This window comes from Humulus lupulus, chromosome X, assembly GCF_963169125.1.
Source record: "Humulus lupulus chromosome X, drHumLupu1.1, whole genome shotgun sequence".
NCBI lineage: Eukaryota > Viridiplantae > Streptophyta > Magnoliopsida > Rosales > Cannabaceae > Humulus > Humulus lupulus.
In genome coordinates this window covers 31,521,164-31,543,362 of record NC_084802.1, presented here as the reverse complement: position 1 = coordinate 31,543,362, position 22,199 = coordinate 31,521,164, and the positions used below count along the sequence as shown (strand labels likewise).

Genomic DNA, 22,199 nt, shown 5'->3' with positions numbered 1-22,199 from the left:
AACCCTAAGAAAGCCAAAACAAAATCCTAATTTTGTAACAAAACCCTAATTTTGAAACCTTAACATGTTATTTGAAGTGGAAAAAAAAATCTCTTGATTTTTATTGAAAAGTGATGAACATGTATATACACAACTAAGAACCTAAGATCTTAGGAAACTAGAATTAAGATAATTGACAGCTAAATACAACTATCATAGAAGGATAGGAAAAGAAGTTTGTTCAATATTTAGATTGCAAATACTCATTTCATCTAAAAACAGCACCCAATGGTTTTATCATAAAGGAAAAGAATTAAACACAACTTACAAAGAATATTTACAATTCCCCCAAAAAAGACTATGCTTTAACCATGCTGAAAAGAAAAGAGTGTACATAATATATACAATAACAAGAGGGAAAAAATAAATGAACAAATCAGATTGTATCTCTATCTACCAATTTAACAAGAGAAAGTGAAGAAGCCTTTGCCTTGCATGGTATGTACAGGACATGTTGCACTTAAAATTTTGGAAAAAGAAGTCACTGTGTTAGTAGAATCTAAATATAAAAAGGGTTTATACTTTTTTAGACCTTGTATTTTTTCTCATTACCTGTTTGGACCCTCTATTTTAAAAAATTTATTTTTGGACCCTATATTTTGTAAAATGGTTCAAATAGACCCTTAAACTCAATTTTGATCAATAAAAAATTGAATATAACAACACAGTTTTTAAGGTGAATGATTTTACTTTTGTGCTGAATTGTTAGTTTGGTGAATTAATTATGATTTCAGTTGAGAAAACTTTGATCAAAATCGAGTTTAGGGTTCTATTTGAACCATTTTAAGTAATTTGTCAAAATAAAAGGTATAAACAAGTAATGAGACAAAACACAGGATCTAAAAATGTATAAACCTATATAAAAAAGAAGATGGAATTATACCAATAAAAGGCTTCGACCTCATTTGTCATGATAATTTGGTACTTGTCTCGTCGCTCAGTTTCTTGTATTCCGGTTTCAGCTCGTAAATTCCTTGATTTGCTCCTTTGTTGTTTTACACACACAACTGGTTCAGTATGTCTTTCAGAAATTGCTGCAAAAGGACACCGATATACTTTATTATTATCGGCACAACAAGGAGGAAAAACAAAAGAAAGAACTTCTTGTTATGATTGTGAGAAATAAAATACAAGTGGGCAGCCTAAGTTATCCTCAAGATCAAGGAAATACGAAAGTTTCTCAACAAGTTATTCTTCCCTTCCCACAACTTCATCCTTGGGAAGATCTATAAATAGCAATTGAAATTCTAAGTAAATATAAACAGAAGCTTATGAAAAAAGAAAGAAATCATAGGGCATACTTCAGGTTGATCTCTCTCTTGAATTAGTTGTTTTAGAGTCCAATTTGGCTGCCTCTCAAACATCTTAAACATAATATCTTCCATTTCTCCACGATCCCTCCTCGTTCTTTTCATTTCAGATCCCTTGGTTGGTGCTTTCTTCTTATCCTATTTGATCAAAGGCAGAGCATCCCTCCTAGTCTAGGGTTGATAATAGAAGGATAATAGATTTCATAAACAAAGTATGTTAACCAATGCAATGCTCCCTAGAGATGCAAGTAGCAAAATACAATTAAATACAAAAATATTGATAATGAGGAAAGGTGAAAATATAATTACAGGCCCAGAAACAATAAATCCCATCCTTCCTGGCATAGGCCTCATTCGAGCTCCATTGTCATTGTCGATCACCTGAAACAAGAAAGTAGAAAAGCATGGAGGAATAATGTAAGAGATTAGACTAAACACAGTATTCGGACAAAATTTCAAGTAATGAAAGTGGAACCTGAATCTTTCTAGTTTTAGTCATATATTTTTGAGTCCGTTCACGGGATAGCTTCCGATAGCTCTCAAGGTTCTCAGGATGAGGCTTCATGTCAAATTTATTTAGTATCTTCCCCTCCATTGAGATCTTTCCTATATTAAGAAAGAAAATTCACCATTCAATCTAGGGATTACAGTAAACCAAATTAAGACATTAACATCTCATAGCTAGTATAAACTTTTATAAATATCCTGCAGCAGTTTGAGGGAGCTGTTTCTAACTATTAATTTTTCCATATTACATTTGGTACTTTTGGCTGCAATCCTAAAAAAACGGCAGTTGACAAACAAGATCAAGATCTGAGTTAAAAACTCAATTCTTATATAATATGATCCAACCAACATGAGGTACTTCAAAGTTCTCTTTACCCCATCCTTTGATAAATTTTTAACTGATTTCCCAATTATAAATTTTCAGCCTACCAGATTCCTGTAGCTCCTTTACAATTCGGTGCAAGTACAATTTACACATACAATAATTGGTCAAGTAAAATGTAATCTTCATAGCTGGCTTTCATGTTTTATATATTTTTGGTGTCACTCAGAAGTGTTATAAAACCTCCTATTTTCTCTCTCTTTCCTTTTTCTACTGACAGTGCTACTAAATTTCCAACATTCGATTATTACCATGGAGGTCAAAATTCAAATTGAATGTCAATTTGGCTGTTAATTATTGCCGATGCAATGGAATCTTGATGGCATAGTGTCAAAGCAGAGCTAATAATAAATCACCAAGGACATCGTATTAAGACTCATTCCAAATGCATACCAAAATATTTACATCAGAGAGATGCATGCTCACCTTGCGAAGACTCCGAGAATACAGACATTGGAATAAAATCTTTAACAACCTTTTTTATATGAATGTCAAAATATGTCTGTGTTGTTTCATCTACAGGGTTTGTTGTTCAGCCTTTGAATTGAATTTTGCATATGTTGTCTCTGTTCGTACTACTTAGTCTCCAGTTACATCTACTGGGTGATGCAGATTAATAAGTACACGTCAGCTATTGTCGGTTTAATTGGAAATGTGTTAAATCTTTTTAGTTGTTTGTTTTGTTCATTAGTTAGTGGTTAGGGTTGCTATAAATATAATAATCTGTTCCTAACAACCTAACTCTCTTTCAGTTAGTTTTTCATTGGTGAGAAAACATAATCTTGTTTTTCTCTCTTTGTTTCTTCTTTCTTTCTTGTGTTTTTGCAGGTTCATCATTGTTGGAGGTGAAGCTTGTTACAGAGCTGTGGGAAGAACTGATCTGATTCGAAGGGAGTTCAGATCTGGCTAGTAGAGGGATTCAACTAGCGTGCTCGAGGGGATCTTGAGTGTTTTTGAATCGAGGGATTCGGTTCATAAGGTCCAAGGGATTTGGAAACTGTTCTTGAGTGGTTATTCAAGTTTTTTGGGTAATCTGTAACTTTAGTAGTGTTAAGATGTTGATTTCATTTCTGAACTAGTCATTGTAATTAACATTGGATTTATTAGTGAAAGTTACATCTTACCCGATCCAAGCACTAGTCGGCTGGAATTTGTTCCAGTGCAGATGAAGCTTGTAAAATTCTATGTGTGATTTTACTTTTCTTTAATTGTCTCTTTCGTTCTAGTAGATTAATTTCTTGATTCAAGAAGTTAGGTATAGCACCTTCAAATTGGTATCAGAGCCTTCTGATTCTATGAGAAGCAGTGATTTCCTGGGGTTCTATAAGGTGCCTTTAACCTAGTCTGTCTTTCACTCGGTTCTTGATTTTTTTTCTTGCATTTATCTACTATTGAACTTTCTGTTGTGACTAACCCTCTTGGAGTTCCATCTCGAAGAGTGTCACGAGTTTGTTTGTTTGTCTTTTGTATGATGGAAATGTTCAGGGAAGGAGGTTCTACTAGTCGTCCACCCATGCTAGAGGGGGCTAACTACCCTTACTAGAAAACGAAGATGAGAGCTTTTCTCAAGGCAGTGGATGAAAGAGTGTGGATGGTTATTGAGGAAGGTTGGATCGCGCCAAGGGACAGAGAGGGCGAAATCGAAAAAACCAAACCAATGAGTGCCTGGACACCTGAGGAAATTGAGCTAGCTAACTACAATTCCAAGGCCATGCATGCTCTGTTCAATGCAGTTTCCACCAATCAATTAAAGGTGATCGCCAACTGTGAGGTTGCCAAGGATGCCTAGAAGAAATTGAGGATCAAGAACGAAGGTACTGATGCGGTAAAGAAGTCTCGGCTTAGATCTCTTGCAAGGGCATTTGAAAATCTGTCAATGGACGAGGACGAAACAGTTGCAGAATTTCATGCTAAACTCTGTGACATCTCTAACGAGTCATATGCATTAGGAAAGACGTACTCCAATGTAAAATTAGTTCGAAAGGTTTTGGGAGTCCTTCCACGGCATTTCAAGTCCAAAGTTACTTCCATTGAAGAAATGAGGGATGTTGAGACATTGGATCTTGATGAGCTGATCGGATCATTACAAAACTATGAGATGACCTTGAAGAGGTGGAGCAAGAACAAGAAGCCAAAAGATTCTGAGAAGGATAAACCAGAGAGTGGTGTGGTGTTTGTTTGCAAAGAAGAAAAATCTAAAAGTGTAGGTCTGTCTGGGGACATGTCTGATGAAACATTCACATTGTTGACCAAAAACTATGCCAGATTCCTCAAAAAGAACTTTAAGAAGAATAACTATGGAGGGAAGGAAAATCAAAACAGAAAGCAGCTCTACAACGGTCCCAAATAAGGTCAACAACCTGAAAAGAAAAATCGTGGAATCAAATGTCGTGAGTGTGAAGGATTCGGTCACATTCAAGCTGAATGTGCTAACACACTCAAAAAGAAAAAGGCGTTTGTTGTAACTTGGAGTAACAACGATGAAGATAAAGAAGAAAACAGCAGTAACGATTCTGATGGAGAAAAACAAATGGTGGCATTTATGGCAAGAAGCTCCAAATCCGAAACCTCAGAGGATGAAGAATCATGTGGGTCTGATGAGGAGAGTCCCCAGAAACAAGAGGCGTATGAGCAGATGTTTGCTCAGTGGGGGTACATGGCAAAAAAGATGAAAGCCCTGGATGACCTTAACAAAAAGCTTGAAGCTGAGAAACAAGCTCTAGAAACCCAAGTACAAAAGCTCAATAAGCAATTGGAGGAAAAAGAGAGTGAGATTTACAAGATCACAGCTAAGCTTGTCCGAGCCAAGCAATCATTAGAGTTTATTCCTCCTGGTACAGCCGCTATAAATCAGATGTTACAGCTTCAGAAGCCTTATGGTGACAGAACCTCAATTGGATACAAACTGTTGTACAAAAAGGGGAATGATTTGTCAATTGAGGAGCCATCGTTCGTGACAGCCAAATCTGATCCCAGCGGAGATGAGTCTGTAGGTAAGGCTGATGGAACAGAAGTCAGCATTAAGGACAACACTGGAGGAAGACCCATTTCTGTACACAAATCAGCCCAAGGAAGTCGATTTGTCCCCATCTGCCACTTCTGCAATAGACGAGGCCACATTCGTCCGAGGTGCAAATTACAAAACTATATCCAGCTCTTCGTCCAGAGAAACACAATATTTCCAGATAAGACATCTAAAAGGGATGGGCGTTCCAAGAGTAATAGGAATGTAGCTTTGGTGGCTAATACATCTCTTGCTGCGTTCAAAGATGATATGTGGTACTTCGACAGCGGTTGCTTGCGTCACATGACAGGGAATAAGGAGATCCTTATGAACTTTAAGGACACAAGCGAGGGACTAGTCACATTCGGAGATGGAAACAAAGGATAGATTCTTGGTAAAGGAGAGCTAGAAATCCCGGGAGTCAGTCCACTATCAGAAGTGCTCTATGTGAAGGGACTCAAGGCCAATCTCATAAGCATAAGTCAGCTTTGCGACGATGACCATAAAATATGTTTCTCTAAAACTCGTTGTTTAGTTTCATTTGATGGGTGTTCCATTTTGACAGGAAACAGGACAGATGATAATTTCTATGCATTGTCCACTCAAATCAAGTGTCAACGGGTGTTTTTGGACAAACCTGATCTGTGGCACTATCAATTGGGACATCTGAACTATCGAGATCTCAACAGAATTGTGAAACTAAGGGCAGTAAGAGGGGTTCCGGAGTTAAAGGTTAATCGTGACAGACTTTGCGGACCATGTCAACTCGGGAAACAAATTAGAGCCTCACATCCACCAGTAAGTGCTCTTGCAACATCCCGGGTACTGGAATTTCTTCATATTGACCTCATGGGACCCATGCAGAATGAAAGTTTAAGCAGCCAAAGGTTTGTCATGGTCTGTGTCGACGACTACTCTCGGTTCACATGGGTGGCATTCCTAAAAGAAAAATCAGATACATTTGGAGTGTTCTCTGCCTTATGTCTAAAACTCCAAAATGAAAAATCAACGAAGATTGTCAAAGTGTACAGAATCAGAAGTGACCATGGAAAGGAGTTCGAAAACAGGTTGTTTTCTGATTTTTGTGATCAACTAGGGATCTTGCATGAGTTTTCAGCCCCAAAAACCCCTCAATAGAACGGGGTTTTGGAAAGGAAGAATAGGACGCTTCAAGAAATGGCAAGGGTAATGATGGAGGCTAGGAAAATAACCAAAAGGTTCTGGGCTGAAGCTGTGAATATAGCTTGCTATATCAGTAATAGAGTACATCTCAGGACTGGAACTACTCAGACAGCCTATGAGATTTGGAAAGGTAAAACCCCAAACCTAAGTCATTTGCATATATTTGGTTGTGCGTGTTATGTGTTGAAAGATCGTGAGCACCTTGGAAAATTTGATTCCAGAAGTGAGGAAGGTATCTTTGTTGGGTATTCGATAAACAGTCGTGCTTACCGCGTGTTTGTCAAGCGGACTCATTCGGTGATAGAATCTATCAATGTCAAGTTTGATGATTTGGAAGTGCAAGTAGCGTCCCCAGAAGAAGAAGATCAACCTGTGCTAACCAGTCCTTCTGGAAGTATTCTTGGTCCCTTGACTCATAATCAAAATCCTACTTCCTCCACAAACACAGACCAGACTGTTTCCACTGAGAAACCTCCACGATCCAACTGATCCAGATTCTGAAGTCACCAGTAAGCAACAATCCTCAACTGCACATGCCAAGCTATACAAGAACGGGCCACCTGCATGGATTCAAAAAGCTCATCCGCCAGAAGTAGTTATTGGGGATCCAAATGAGACTATGGTCACACAAAGGAAAATCACAAATTTCATAGCTTATGCTTGCTATGTCGCTTTACACTAACCAAAAAACGTGGCTGAAGCTCTCTTAAATGAATACTGGCTAGCTGCTATGCAAGATGAAATGGAAAATTTCAAGAGACTTGGTGTTTGGGTTCTGGTCTCTTTACCGGATGGTGCAAATGTGGTAGGTACAAAATGGGTCTATAAGAACAAGTCAGATGAGTTTGGAACGGTTACACGAAAAAAAGCAAGACTGGTTGCTCAGGGGTATAAGCAAGTCGAAGGTATCGATTTTGACGAGACATTTGCTCCAGTGGCTCGTCTGGAATCAATTCGTCTCTTACTGGCTGTTGCATGTCATCTCAAGATTAAACTTCACCAAATTGATGTCAAGAGCGCCTTTTTGAATGGAGTCCTACAAGAAGAAGTTTATGTCAAACAGCCTCAAGGTTTTGAAGATCCACAGTTCCCCAATCATGTGTACAAACTCAACAAAGCTTTATACGGGTTAAAGCAAGCTCCACGGGCATGGTATGACCGTCTTACTACGTTTTTGATGTCACATGGTTTCTCTAGAGGAAATGCAGACAACACCCTGTTCATCAGGTACTTAACTGAAGGTATATTTGTGGCTCAAATATATGTGGACGATATTATTTTTGGTTCAACTTGTGCAAGTGAAATTCCTAAGTTTGTTGACCTCATGACTAGTGAATTCGAAATGAGCTTAATTGGGGATCTTAGCTATTTCCTAGGACTTCAAATCAAACAATTAGAGACTGGTATTTTCATTTCTCAATCCAAGTATACCAGAACCATGTTAGAGAAGTTTGGTCTAGGAAACTCAAAGCATGCACATACACCCATAGGCACAACTACTAAGTTGACCAAAGATGAAACTGGCGAGTCTGTAGATCCAACTATGTACAGGAGTATGATAGGAAGTCTCCTCTACTTAACTGCTAGTCATCCTGATATTAGTTTTAGTGTTGGACTGTGTGCCCAGTACCAAGCCAATCCTAAACAATCCCATCTTACTACTGTCAAGAGAATTTTTAAATATTTAGCTGGCACAATAGATTTAGGATTGTGGTACTCATGTGATACCACCATGTCCTTGGTTGGTTATAGTGACTCTGACTGGGCTGGCAGTGTAGATGATAGAAAAAGTACGTCAGGGGGATGTTTCTTTGTAGGAAATAATCTAGTGTCATGGCTAAGCAAAAAACATAACTCTATCTCTCTTTCCACAGCCGAAGCTGAGTATATTGCTGCAGGTAGCTGTTGTACTCAGCTAATTTGGCTGAACAAGATGCTAACAGACTATGGTTTTTCCCAAGATTCCTTAGTCCTTTTCTGTGGTAGTACAAGTGCAATAAACATGTCCAAAAATCCGGTCCAACACTCAAGAACCAAACATATTGATATCAGGTATCATTTTCTAAGAAATATGGTTGAGTCTAAGCTGTTATCCATTTCTCATGTGCCTACAAATGCACAACTGGCTGATTTATTCACCAAGGCTCTTGATGCAAAAACCTACATTCATTTGAGACAAAGTATAGGTCTCTGTACCATCTGAGAGTTCTCTTGTTTTGTCTGATCACATTTTTTTTCCTATAGCTCACAGTTTTTGTTCCCTACAGTTGTGGTTTCTAGTTTATTGATTTGGTCAGAGTACAACCTTAACTTGCTCATCTAAACAAAGATCTTCAGCCAAGTTCTTCTCAGCTAAAAAGGCTACCCTATCTAGATGCAATGGGAAGAGCTGCCTTTCAGTAAATATGTACCTCGGGTAGTTTGCTCCTTCCACTTGGTACATGCTTAAACCTAAGGAGATGGCTACATCTCTAGATAGGAGTGAAATCCGTAGCTGGTTGCTCTTGAAAAACTCAGAGTGAGAAAATAAAAAATATATAAAACAAAAAAAAAATCAAAAAATCAATCAAGAGTGAGTGAGCTTTCTGCTTTATGTGCATCAAAGCTCACATGAGGACATCTTCACACACACATGAAGAATTCTGGTTGAGGGTCTTCTGTTTGCCAATCAAGAGTGAGGTATGTGCCTTGATCTTCTCATAAAGCTAAGATGTCCTATGTTGCTTGGGGTTAATACTGTGATGTTTATAGCATTCTTGGGTGTTTCTCAATGAGCATTCTCATATTGATCAGGCATGCAATTTTTTTTTACAATGTTTCTTTTTGCATCAATGGTCTTTGTGTGTGTCCTTTGCCTCATTTTTTTAGTTACGATACTCAGCTTAGATTTGTATTAGTCTCATTTGTCATACACTGATATCATTTTTTTATTATTGAGTGTGGGTCCTTTTAATTGAGTTACATGAGTGCCTTCAATTCATTTTTGGGATTACTATTAGTCTGTTGAGTTCTAAGCATCAAAAATCAATAAATAAATAAAAAATTCAACATAAAAGGTAAATGAGTCATTTCATTTTTTTTGTGTTCACGGCTATATATCTCAATAGTGTATTCATTTTCCCACCTCATTTGTTTTTAGAGTCCGACTCCTCTTCTTCTTCACAGTTTTCTTTAAAAAAAATGGTGAAAACCAAAAATGCCAATCGGCCTCTCCCTCCTCTGGCGTTTTCTCCGTCACTGTCCGTGGGCATTTTTCTTGTTCAGCCGTCGCCTCCTTCACCCACGGCGTCGCCTCAAGTACGGTCACCCTCACCGTCGTCCTCCTCACCCACGGGTTCGCCTCCTTCACCCAAAGGTATGAGCTCTCCACCTAGTTCATTTCCTAAACGTTTTACTAGGTCGTCTCTTGCCTCGTCCAGTCCATCCACCCCACTGTCCTCACCCAATCCCTCCAAACCCGCCACATCCAAACCCACCCCATCGTCGAAAAGAAAATCACCTCCGTCTTCACCAAAGTCTCCGCCTAAGCGACCCAAGAAAACTTCTAGGGCTCCAGCTACCTCCTCCATTCCTCCAACCACTACCACCCTACACCATAGTCAGCCTACCCATCCTTTTTGCTCAGACCATAAACTACTGCATTACAGGGATGAGGTTTCTCAGAGAAAATTATGGTTTGAATACAATGTTGTTATTGATGATTTTCCCCTCCATAAAGCCTTAATAGAATCTGGGGGGTGGCTCAACACTGTTACAAATCTCACACCACCTTGTCCGACACTTGTCCGTGAGTTCTATGCCAATATTGATAAAAGGATCATTAGTGAAAAAAGTGCTCTCAAGTACCGAGCCTACATTCGGGGTAAACGTATTCCTTTTTCTCCCTCAATTGTGTCCAGGGTGTTGTCTGTTCGAAAAGAGTTGTCTCCTGACTTTAACCCTCAATTTACACCATCTAAGCTCGAAATGGGGGTTGCTCTGACTGGTTCTGATTCTTTTGAATGGGGTAATCGTGATCTGCCTGTTCCGGCTTTATCTCATTTTTACAAGGTGCTACATCGCATTGCCTTGAATAACTGGTTGCCAAATACTCATACCACTTCCATCACAACTGAGATTGGTAAGTTCTTATTTGCTGTTGGTACTGGGGTCTCTATTGATTTACCTGCCCTTATTTATGGAAAGATTGTGGATGTTGCTTTAGCCACGGGAACAAGGAATGTTCTCCCGTTTCCTTGCCTAGTTCATCAAATTTCCTTAAGAGGTGGTCCAACATTGACTCTTCATGATGTGCCTTCAGCTGTTCCATCATTTGGCAAGTCTTGCAAAGCTCTTAAGTCCAAACAGGTTCTGCCTCCTACTTCGTCCACTCCAGATCCATCTTCTCAACCTCCAGGTGCATCTGGCACTACGATCAAAGGCCTTGCTCCTTCTAGTTGGCAAGTTCAATTTGTAAATCGGTTTGTAGCCTTTGAAAAGAGATATGACGAAGATAAAAAATGACAGCGGGCATTTGAGGCCTCCATGTCTCAACTGGTGTATTCTCTTCGAGAAACTGTATTGCTGCATCTGTCTGGGTCCAAGGCCTCTCATCCAGGGTCTGCTTCTCGTCCTGAGTCTCCACTGGTTCCTGATCACACTCCAAGTGTTTCTGATGCCACTCTAGTGGTTCTTAATGCAGCTCAAGTTGCTCCAGATACAACTTCCGTGGTTCCTGCTGCAACAGTTTTACAAACTCAGGGGGAGTGTGTTCCATCTGCCTTTGCTACTGTCCATCCAGTTGCCCATACTCAGCGGGAGTTATTTTCTATTGCTCCTGCTCTGGATGATGTTTCTATTACAGCTAATGTTTTTTATCAAGCTCCTGTTTCTCCACATGCTCCTCTGTCTGCTCCAGCTGATCGTATATCTGCTTCTTCTGCTGCTCATGGTCCACAGATTCAGGGGGTGCGTTCGTTCGAAATCACTCCAGCTGCTCTGACTGCTGATGGTGTTCCCAAAGTCTTTCAGAGGCGTATTCCCAAAACTCGTTCTGGTAGAAAGAAATATGATCCCTGAAGGGGGAGAGTTTGAGAATTTTATGTTTACTTCTGCTTAATATTGTATCAAAGACTGTTTTTTTTCTGGTTTTTTTGTTTCTCATCTTGCTTGGATGTATTTTGAATCTTTTCTGACTGAGTTAGTTTTATTTGTGCAAGATTGAGTTTTTATGGGTCTGTTGGTAATCTTTTTTTAAGTGTTGCTTTGTTGGCTGTTTATCAGTGATCATATTTTGCCAAGGGGGAGATTGTAACAGCCTTTTTTATATGAATGTCAAAATATGTCTGTGTTGTTTCATCTACAGGGTTTGTTGTTCAGTCTTTGAATTGAATTTTGCATATGTTGTCTCTGTTCGTACTACTTAGTCTCCAGTTACATCTACTGGGTGATGCAGATTAATAAGTACACGTCAGCTATTGTCGGTTTAATTGGAAACGTGTTAAATCTTTGTAGCTGTTTGTTTTGTTCATTAGTTAGTGGTTAGGGTTGCTATAAATATAATAATCTGTTCCTAACAACCTAACTCTCTTTCAGTTAGTCTTTCATTGGTGAGAAAACAGAATCTTGTTTTTCTCTCTTTGTTTCTTCTTTCTTTCTTGTGTTTTTGCAGGTTCATCATTGTTGGAGGTGAAGCTTGTTGCAGAGCTGTGGGAAGTTCTGATCTGATTCGAAGGGAGTTCGGATCTGGCTAGTAGAGGGATTCAACTAGCGTGCTCGAGGGGATCTTGAGTGTTTTTTAATCGAGGGATTCGGTTCATAAGTTCCAAGGGATTTGGAAACTGTTCTTGAGTGGTTATTCAAGTTTTTAGGGTAATCTGTAACTTTAGTAGTGTTAAGATGTTGATTTCATTTCTAAACTAGTCAGTGTAATTAACATTGGATTTATTAGTGAAAGTTACATCTTACCCGATCCAAGCACTAGTCGGCTGGAATTTGTTCCAGTGCAGATGAAGCTTGTAAAATTCTATGTGTGATTTTACTTTGCTTTAATTGTGTCTTTCGTTCTAGTAGATTAATTTCTTGATTCAAGAAGTTAGGTATAGCACCTTCAAAATCTTTGGACATTTCAATAGAGTAACGCCTCGGTATATTGCCAGATTCTGCACCAGTCAATTCCATGGTGAACTGCAGGTTATTATCAAGAAGAGACTGCTACAATCAAATTCCTATTTCAACCTCTATGTTAACCTTCACCCCCAAAAACATATGTTAGATTTTTTTTATGACGGTATTCGTTGTAGTCAATATCCTTCCTGCAAATTCTTGAAAAATTTTTAATAGTTTACATTGCCCAAAATAGAAACCAAAATACAAACATATTTTGGACACAGTAAACTATTCAAAGGATGTCGTAACTGCAACTAACACACTATGGAAAAAAATCCGACATGTGTTTTTAGGGCGGAAGTTGACTAAGAGATTGAAATAGGAGGTTGTTGTTAGAACTCCTCTCATAAGAAGAAACATAATCTTTTTAGTATCTCAAACAAATTTTATTCCCATATATTCTTTAAGTATTCTATTCTACCTTACAATTATTAATACTAATCTTTTCTTTTAATATATATATATACAGGGAATGACTAGAACATATCCCTTTTTTTTGTAACACCGGTGCATCTTTTTTCTATTTTTGGCACTTGGATAGATATAATACCAAATTTTTTTATATGATGGTATACATTGTAGGTATTTAGAATATCCTGCAAATTTTCAATAAATTCTGAATAGTTTACGAAGCCGAAAACAGAGTTCAAACTGTCAAATTTTACACTCGTACACAAAAAAACAAGCACGCGTGCAACAAACAGTTTAGACTCTGTTTCGGTACCATAATTTATTCAGAATTTCTTGAAAATTTGTACGATGTTCTAGATAGCTATAATGTACACCATCATATAAAAAAATTTAGGATTATAACTATTCAGGTGTTGAAATAGAAAAAGGATGCACTGGTGTTGCAAAAAAGGGGATGCATTATAGTATATATATTTCTTTAGAGATTCTATTAAAATAAAATAACTACAAGAGATAATTTTAACATAGAATATAAATGTCGCAACTCATCACTCACTCATATCCATGTACAATCACTACAATATTATATAAGAAGTTCAACATTCAACTTCATATCTTTAACATATAAAAGTAGAAAAGAAAAAGCAAATAAAAAGGAGAAGGAGAATAAACAAAAAACCCAGAACATAAATCCAAAAACAAAGAGTATTGCTACTCGTGCCCCACTATATGAGACATTATTGTTGGTGAAATTCAATATCGAGTAATATTAGATATTGTTACCCACTCATAAATGAGCTGTGATTTTGGACAACATAACAAATAGCAACACTAAAAAAAATGAAATGTAAAACCCTAGAGATCACTAAACATTCTTGATTAAAAATCGAATGCATGGATGAAAGAACCAAACAGTAACCCTAAAAATCACAACATTTAAATCAAAAGAAAAGGCAAAGAAATCAGGAAGAACCAAACACAAAAATTTGTAAAATACAGAGAATTTATTTGAAAAAAAGAGAAGAAAGAGCGACCTGAGGAGAAGCAGAATCTTCACTAGAATGCAGAGGGTTGATGGAGACGATGACCTTGGCAACGAAAGGAGAAGGGTCATTAGAGGAGGAAAGCGACGATGGACGAGGATGAAGAGGTTGACGAAGAGAGCAAGAGACGAGTGGAGAGCATTTCATGAGCTACACTGCTCTCTCGGCTCTGCTCGTCTCCACGTGGTCGTTCCCAACCTCCTGCTTCTGCGACTTCTTGTTATCCTCCATTGTCCACACCATGCCACTCTCCATAGATATACTACGTAGAAATTAAAATTTTAAAATAACAGCCTTTACCCAAGACAATGTAAGCAAAACAAAAGGAAGGAAGAACAAAAATGAAGATGTTTTGTCCACCAATTACTTGATTTCACTTAATTTATTTATTAACAAAGTTGGAACCTTAGTCCCCATCCCACTACATATCACTCTCCAATAGTTAAAAAAGTATATACCATATCATAATCAAAATACGTATTCACCATATCTCCAAATGTTTCTTATACATTTTTGTTAGCTTGGTTTGTGTGTACAGAGGAAAAAGAAACTTCTAATTTTGTAACGTTAAATGTGTTTAAAATTTGGATTATATATTCCACAATTAAAATTTTATAGAAAAAAAAAAGGAAAAGACGTTGATCATTTAAAACAATAAAACATTTGAAGGCAAGGCATATACATTATGTTTAACAAATTAAATCTAAATACATGCACAACCACCTGCAACAAATAAATATATATATATATAGGTGCACTCTTAATAGTTACTACACATGGATGGTTACTTTAATGTTAATTATTGGATTAAGATCAATTGTTCATATTTATAATTGTTAATTAATATTTCTAAAAATAAATTTTAATATTTTCAAATTTTTGGAATGATTTTAATGGTTTTTTATTTTTTTAATGTTAACTAACAGTAGTTTGTAAGCATTTATACTTAAATAAAATAAAATAAATAATTAAAAAATTAAAATATGATATTTTTGCGATATTTTACAATGATAATTATTTTAAAATAATAAATAATTAAACAAATTAAAATAGGATATTTTTGAGATATTTTATAATAATAATTATTTAAAAATAATAAATAATTAAACAAATTAAAATAAGATATTTTTGAGATATTTTATAATAATAATTATTTAAAAATAATAAATAATTAAACAAATTAAAATAAGATATTTTTGAGATATTTTATAATGATAATTATTTAAAAATAATAAATTAATACATTTTATAACTTTAATTTAATTTAATTAAACTTAAACTCACTTATTAGAATAATATCATATTAAACATATAATATAATCTACTCTCAATTAGCAACAAATTATTTTTGTTAAAAAAAACTAGCAAGAAACTTAAATTTAAAATTTACGTATAGTATTTAATATTACATTAAACATATAATATATAATCTATTGTTGTCACTCTCAAATTATAAAACTAGAACAAACATAAACTTAAACAAAAATAAATAAATTATTTAATTAAAATAAGGTATTTATTTAAAATTTATATAACACTAATATAAATTTAATAAAAATAATGAATAAATTTTTTTAATAAAACTAAGCAAATTAAGCTTGTATCTAGTATAAATTTATATATATATATATATATTTATATTCTACAATCTACTAACGGCTATAAGCCTTTATGGAAATTATTATGATGTTTAACATTAATTACTTTTGAATCCTTTTTGTAATTTTTTTAAATGTTGTTGACTTATTGACTTAAATTTAACAAATGAGATATACCTTTTACAACAATAACAAAAAAAAATTCAAATTTAATTGATTCATATATAATTATAATATTTGTGTGTTCTTATGGATATATTTTCCTCAAAACCAACTATATGGTTTTAATATTTCAATTATGCTTAATTGGATTGGGTTAACACAAGATTTTTATATACTTATAAATTTTGCTATATAAGTTGGCTTGCTTACTTGTAAAGTTATTGTGATTTTAAAATACTCTTTCAAAAACAGATTATATATTTTTAATTAAGTTTTGTGATTTTAAAATCTAATTTTAATTAATTTTATAATTGTAAAATTAAATTTTAAAACTTTATTAGTAGGACCAAATATTAAAATATGATAAGTGGTAGAGAATTTTTTCAAATTAATTTTGATTGCTTAATTACATATGTGAGGCCAGTCATAATAATAAGGGTAAATTCTGATATAGTATCTTGTATTTTAAAATACAGACTTGGTCTCTTATGCTTGATTGAACTACAGACTTGATCTTATGTTTTCAATAATTCTCATTTAGTACCCTATAATTTGAAATTATACATACTTTGGTATTCTGTGCCCAAATTTGGTCAACAAATTTTATCAATATGACCAAACTTCATTCAATTATATGTAATTAAGTAATAAAATTTGAATTTAAAACTCATATAATTTAGCGCAATTTGGTCATATTGATAATTTTTATTAATCAAATTTGAGTACAGGGTACGAAACTATGTATGATTTCAAATTACAAAATACTATAAGCATTATTGAAAAAATAGGATACCAAATCTGTATTTCAATAAAACACATAGTACCAAATGAGTATTTATCCTATTAATAAAATTTGTTCACCAAATTTGAATTTAGGGTACATTTTATCAACTTTTTAAAATTACAGGATATGTGATGGTCATTATTATTGATGACACAAGGTACCAACTTTACATTTCATTAACACTTAAGATGACAAATAAGTATATTATATATATATATACATATATAGGGTACTACTATAGTATTGAGTGTTTTAAATCACTATATTTGTAATGCCCCGAAATCCCTAATGCGGTTTAATGGCTGGATTAGTAGGCCGGGAGGGCCATAACTGTTTAATTATGCCATTAAATGATTATATGCATGTGTTATGTGAATTATATTATAATATGATGTTAAATGTATGCATGTGGGTCCACATTTCATGACAGGGGTATTTTGGTAATTTGGCCCGTTGAGGGCATAATTGTATATTTGTATGCATGTCGGTGATATATTGTTGAGGTCACATTATAATGTGGATTTTTTCGAGTTATTCGGCATGAGACGATCTTTGAATATTAAGTAGCGGTTTAGTCATAACAGGATTAAGTTCGAGGCTCGTGGTGAGTCTCGGGATGTTTTAATGATTAGAGTGTTGCCAGGAATAAAAGGGTAACGGGATATGAATTATTGGTATTTGAGAATATCGAGAATAGCGGGAATTGGAGAGCGTTAATTATGATTAACGAAATAGGTGAAAGATGACGATTTTACCCTTTGGGAGACTTTAGAAGCTTTAAATGACGTAGGGGCACTAGGGTCATTTGGCTTGAGATATATATGATTTTGGTTGGCTGTAGAAACATACAGAATAAAAACAGAGCAAGGTATTCTCTTCACATACATCACCTTCCCTCTATCTTCCTTTGAAGTTTTTGGTCCCAAATTGAAGTATCAAGCTAGGAAATCAAAGCTTGGAGGTTATAGACTTAGTTCATCTATTAAGGAGGATTCAAAACCAGCATGAGGTAAGAAATTGTCCATGAATTCCAAATATTACTCTTTTTTTCTTTTAGTTTTCAACCTATAGATTTTGATGTGGATAGTTGGAATCAATGGGAGATTTTGTGTAAGATTGATTGAGTTTTGGTGAGGGGGTGATGTAGATGAAGTTTAGGGGTTGAATTGGATGTTTTGGTAAGGTTTGGGATTGGTTTGGAAGGTTGGTTTCAAGAGGAATCGCAAGGAGGGAAAATCAGAGGAGTTGCTGGTTTGAAGCCGGTGCCCCAGCACCAGTCCTAGTGCCCCAGCGATATGTAGGGCAGAGAATGGCCCTCTCTGTTATTGGGGTAGCACCCCAGCACTGGTTGGCAGCGCCTAGGCGCTAGGTCAATTTCAGGGAATGTTATTTTTAGGGCTCGGGATGGTTTTTAAGGCTCGGGGGTTGGCTCCTTTACCCCTTTTGAGTAGATTGAGAGTCCCGGGAGTGGGGGATTGATCTCGGAAGTGTGGTTTTAGATTGTGAACCTTTTATTAGTTTACTTTATTAATGGATTATAATTGGTTATGATTAGGTAACCGCTAAGGAAATCTAAAGGTTGATCGTTCTCAAGGGTTTGTTCTTATATTATTTCTCGCTCGAACTAGAGGTAAGAAAACTGCACCCCAAATGTGACATGCATGGTTATTCATGAGGCATGTTGAGTGTTTAAATGTGGACATGGAATGATTATTGAATGCTTAGCAAATCTTGCTCATTTGTGCATGGTACTGACTAATTAGTCAGATTTGGCAAAGGTGTCAGTATCAACTGTGAAGTTGTGACTCATTAGTCAGGTTCGGCAGTGGTATTGAGCACTGGTCACATGGGATTGACTTATAAGTCAAGTACGGCCTTAGCGTGTTTAACGCAAGCCGATAAAAGATTAGATCTAATCGACATCTGCATCAAATGACTCAAAAGAGCGTTAATGTCGGACCGACCTCAAGTTCGATGAAAACTAAAAGCGCTTGTGTGACTTACCCATCAGTCACTCATCTGTTAAGCTAGAGACTTACCCATCAATCTCTCATCTGTTTAAGCTAGTGACTTACCCAGCAGTCACTCATCTGTTAAGACTAGTGACTTACCCAGCAGTCACTCATCTGCTTAAATTAGTGACTCGTTTGTCGGTCACTCAGTATGGTTTACCAGAACCTCAAGTGTTGAATCACTCATCTGTTTAAGAGATATAAGCTCTGTGTGATTATAATAATAATCAGTTGTTAATATCTATATGCATTACTGTGTTTTCTTGCTGGGCCTTGGCTCATGGGTGTTATGTGGTGCAGATAAGAGGAAAGAAAAGCTCACCCAGCCTTGAGTGGAGAGCTTAGGTGGTGATGTGTACATATGCGACCGCTTGACCACCACGGCCAAGGAGTTCTCAGAGGAACTAGGGCGTTTACCCTTATTTTTGCCGCTTAGGTTGGCGGGTTTGTAAATTTGAAATAGTAATGACCATTTTGAGTTGTAAATAGCTTGTAAAAAATTTTATGGGTCCATGAACAGTTTTATGTACTTAATAAAATATATCATTTCCTTTTTATTGGTTTTTCACCTTAGCCTGTTAATAACACTTAGAAGCACGTTTTAACCAAAGGACTCAGGTAGCGAGTCAAATTTCTGGTTCACCGTTCACCGTAACTGTTCTGGAGTAACCAGGGCATTACAATATCTATAGGTACTTTTAGTATTTTTGATATATTGATAAGTTACAATTGTATTTTTTTTTATATCACGGTGTATAATGTAGTTATTAAGGACTCTCCACAAATTTTCGGAAAATTCTAAATAATTTAGGAGGCCGAAATCAGGATCCAAACAACTTGTAGCACTCGTGCTTGTGTTGATATGTATACACGCATACAATAAGTTATTTGAATCTTGATTTTGGCATCTTGAAGTATCTGAAATTTCTTAAAAGTTTGTGGGAGGTCCCCTATAACTACATTATACAACATCATGAAAGAAAATAAAGCTACAATTAACTTATTCACGTACCAAAAATACTAAAGATACATATGAGTAGTGATAAAGAAAATAATCACTACCCAATAATTTTCAATATATATTTGTTTTGTTCAAATATCATATAGTTTTCCAACTAAAAATTTAAAATAATTTTATTATATAAATAAGATGTGGTATTCTTGTCGAACCAAATCCACAGTACTATCTTAGATATCAAACTAACATTCTTCAAATTTATATATAATCTAGTCGCAAGTGTGTATATACATATATGTGTGTGTTTTTTTATCAATCACTCTCTTAGGGCAGCTCCAACCGGATTGCAAAACAGCAAATATAGTGCTAAAATGGCACAAAATCAAATCTAACCCAACTACATTTATCCTACCATTATGTTGTCAAGCTACAGAACCCCATCAAATATGGTGGAATACTGTAGCAACGGCAAAAACAAAAAGCAATACCATTTTGCTTTTTATATTAGTATTTAATAATATATATGTGTATATTATTTTATATATAAGATAAAATAATAAATAATATACTTTTTGGTGTAATTTTTTGTTTTGTGGTTGGAATGGAAAAAAAATATGGTGCTAAGACTCCTTAGTTTTGGTATTGGTGCAAGACCATATATGGTGTTATGGGTTGGAGATGGCCTTAGTCCCTTTTTTGATTTTGCAACTTAATTAATCAATAATAATGCCAATGCGGATTGGGTTTCATGGGTAAGTGGTTGAGAGTAGTTAGGCCATCTCAAACCATAACTTCATTTAAAATCAACTTTATCTTCATTTTTTCACATTTTTTACTTTAAATTACTATTTCATCTCCAATCACTACTTTAAATTTTACTTCAAAAAACAAAATCTTTTTTTTTATTCTTTTTAATCATAAATAAATAATTTAACTAATTAATAAATATTAATTTTATATATTAACATATACAACTAAGTAATAATAATTTTAACACTAAAAAGAATATTAATGGACTTAACTTAAATTGCTACATTATGAAAAATAAACATTACATTTTAAAAAAAATTTAACATTGCATCTAAATTAAAAAAAATGAAAAGTACAATAATAATTATACACTAATTTTGTAAATTAGCATATTCCTCCCACAATGATCAATTAGTGAATCTTGAAGTGCAAAGTGAGCTTCTTTATCTTTGATATGTTTCTATCGATTAAGAAATTCTTCAAATTTGGTATTCCCATCTACCACCTCAATATTTGGTACTGGCGCTTCCATCCATTCATTGATTGGTGCATTAATATCACATTCATCTTTGATTATAATATTGTGCATAATAATGCACACAATCATTATATCATGTAACACATGTTTGTTCCCAAAACGTGATGCTCTAGCAGACGCGATTGAAGAACTCCAAATGCACATTCTACATCATTCCGACATGATTCTTGTTTCATGGAAAAATGTTTCTTTTTAGTGCCTCGTGGATCATGGATAGTTTGTACAAGAGTAGACCATTTCGGGTATATACCATCAGCTAAATAATAACTTGTGTTATATTCTTTTCCTTGAATAACATAATGAGCAGGAGGAGCAATACCTGAAGCGAGATTGGAAAAAAGATGGGATGCCTCCAACACATTAATTTCATTGTTGGAACCTGGTAAACCAAAACGTGCATGTCATATCCAAATGTCATAATCAGCTACAGCTTTGAGAATAATAGTTGGGTGCCCACTTCGACCAGCATATTATCTTGCCCGAGTTGTTGGACAATTTTTCCACTTCCAGTGCATGCAATCTAGACTGCCCAACATTCCTGGAAAACCATGTTCTTTACCAAGATGGAGTAGCCTAGAAATTCCATTAGCGTTAGGTGATATTAGATATTGATCAGTAAAAAGCTCCACAATTGCACGATAGAATCTCTTCAAACTTTCAATAGTTGTAGACTCTCCTATTTTTATGTACTCATCGGCGGCATCTGCTGGGATGTCATATGCTAACATTCGAAACACGGCAGTGATTTTTTGAAGACTAGACAACCCAAGTTTTCCCATGACATCCCTTCTCTGCACAAAATAGTTGTCATGACCTGTCACAACATTAGCAATATGAAGAAATAAAGTTTGAGACATTCTAAATCAACGATGAAACATTGAATCATTATAACGTGGGTTCTCTAAGAAGTAATCGTTGAACAAATTACGATCAACACTTTCACGATCGCAGTTGATAGTTCTATGACCAAGAACTGAGCCTCTATGGACTGCCTCTTTGTTTAGTTGAATGAGATAGCGAACCATGCAGATGTTGTTGTTTGCATTCATGGTGATTCGTGATTCTTCTTCTGCACTAATCACCTCAATGTAATTAATTAGATTTGCATCATCATCAGCATTTTCACCATCAAAGTATAATGACTCTGATGGGCTTCCAATATTGAAATTCATTTTTGATGATATATATGTAAATTGAATGAGTTTTAGTTCAAATGAGTATAAGATTTTATAATAATTTGAAGATAATAATTATAATACAAGGATTATAACATAACCATTGGATGGATAACAACCTCATCTCAACCATCAGATTTCATTTTTCAAATCTTATCACAGTTACATAATATTCAAAATCAGAAGATAAGGATTCT

At 35.3% G+C, this 22,199-nt stretch overlaps 1 protein-coding gene and 1 pseudogene across 1 annotated transcript; both read right to left on the bottom strand.

Annotated features, from left to right (window-relative positions):
* Positions 1-947: 947 nt before the first annotated feature.
* LOC133805682 (transcription initiation factor IIF subunit beta-like) lies at positions 948-14,230 on the bottom strand (annotated as a pseudogene).
* Positions 14,231-20,895: 6,665 nt separating this feature from the next.
* Positions 20,896-21,999, bottom strand: LOC133805681 (uncharacterized). Its single transcript, XM_062243847.1, has 3 exons — positions 21,756-21,999; positions 21,387-21,641; positions 20,896-21,206 (listed from the first exon to the last, which is right to left on the bottom strand). The coding sequence occupies exons 1-3, from the start codon at positions 21,997-21,999 to the stop codon at positions 20,896-20,898; spliced, it is 810 nt and encodes a 269-aa protein (XP_062099831.1).
* Between the last annotated feature and the right edge of the window lie 200 nt (positions 22,000-22,199).

What these genes read in the sequence shown, in the direction of transcription:
- LOC133805681 (XM_062243847.1), bottom strand. Translation starts at nt 21,999, where the DNA reads ATGAATTTCAATATTGGAAGCCCATCAGAGTCATTATACTTTGATGGT. An exon ending in CGATCGTGAAAGTGTTGATC is followed by an intron (nt 21,642 to 21,755) that starts GTAATTTGTTCA and finishes ATGTTGTGACAG; the next exon opens with GTCATGACAACTATTTTGTG. An exon ending in TTCTAGGCTACTCCATCTTG is followed by an intron (nt 21,207 to 21,386) that starts GTAAAGAACATG and finishes TTGGTTTACCAG; the next exon opens with GTTCCAACAATGAAATTAAT.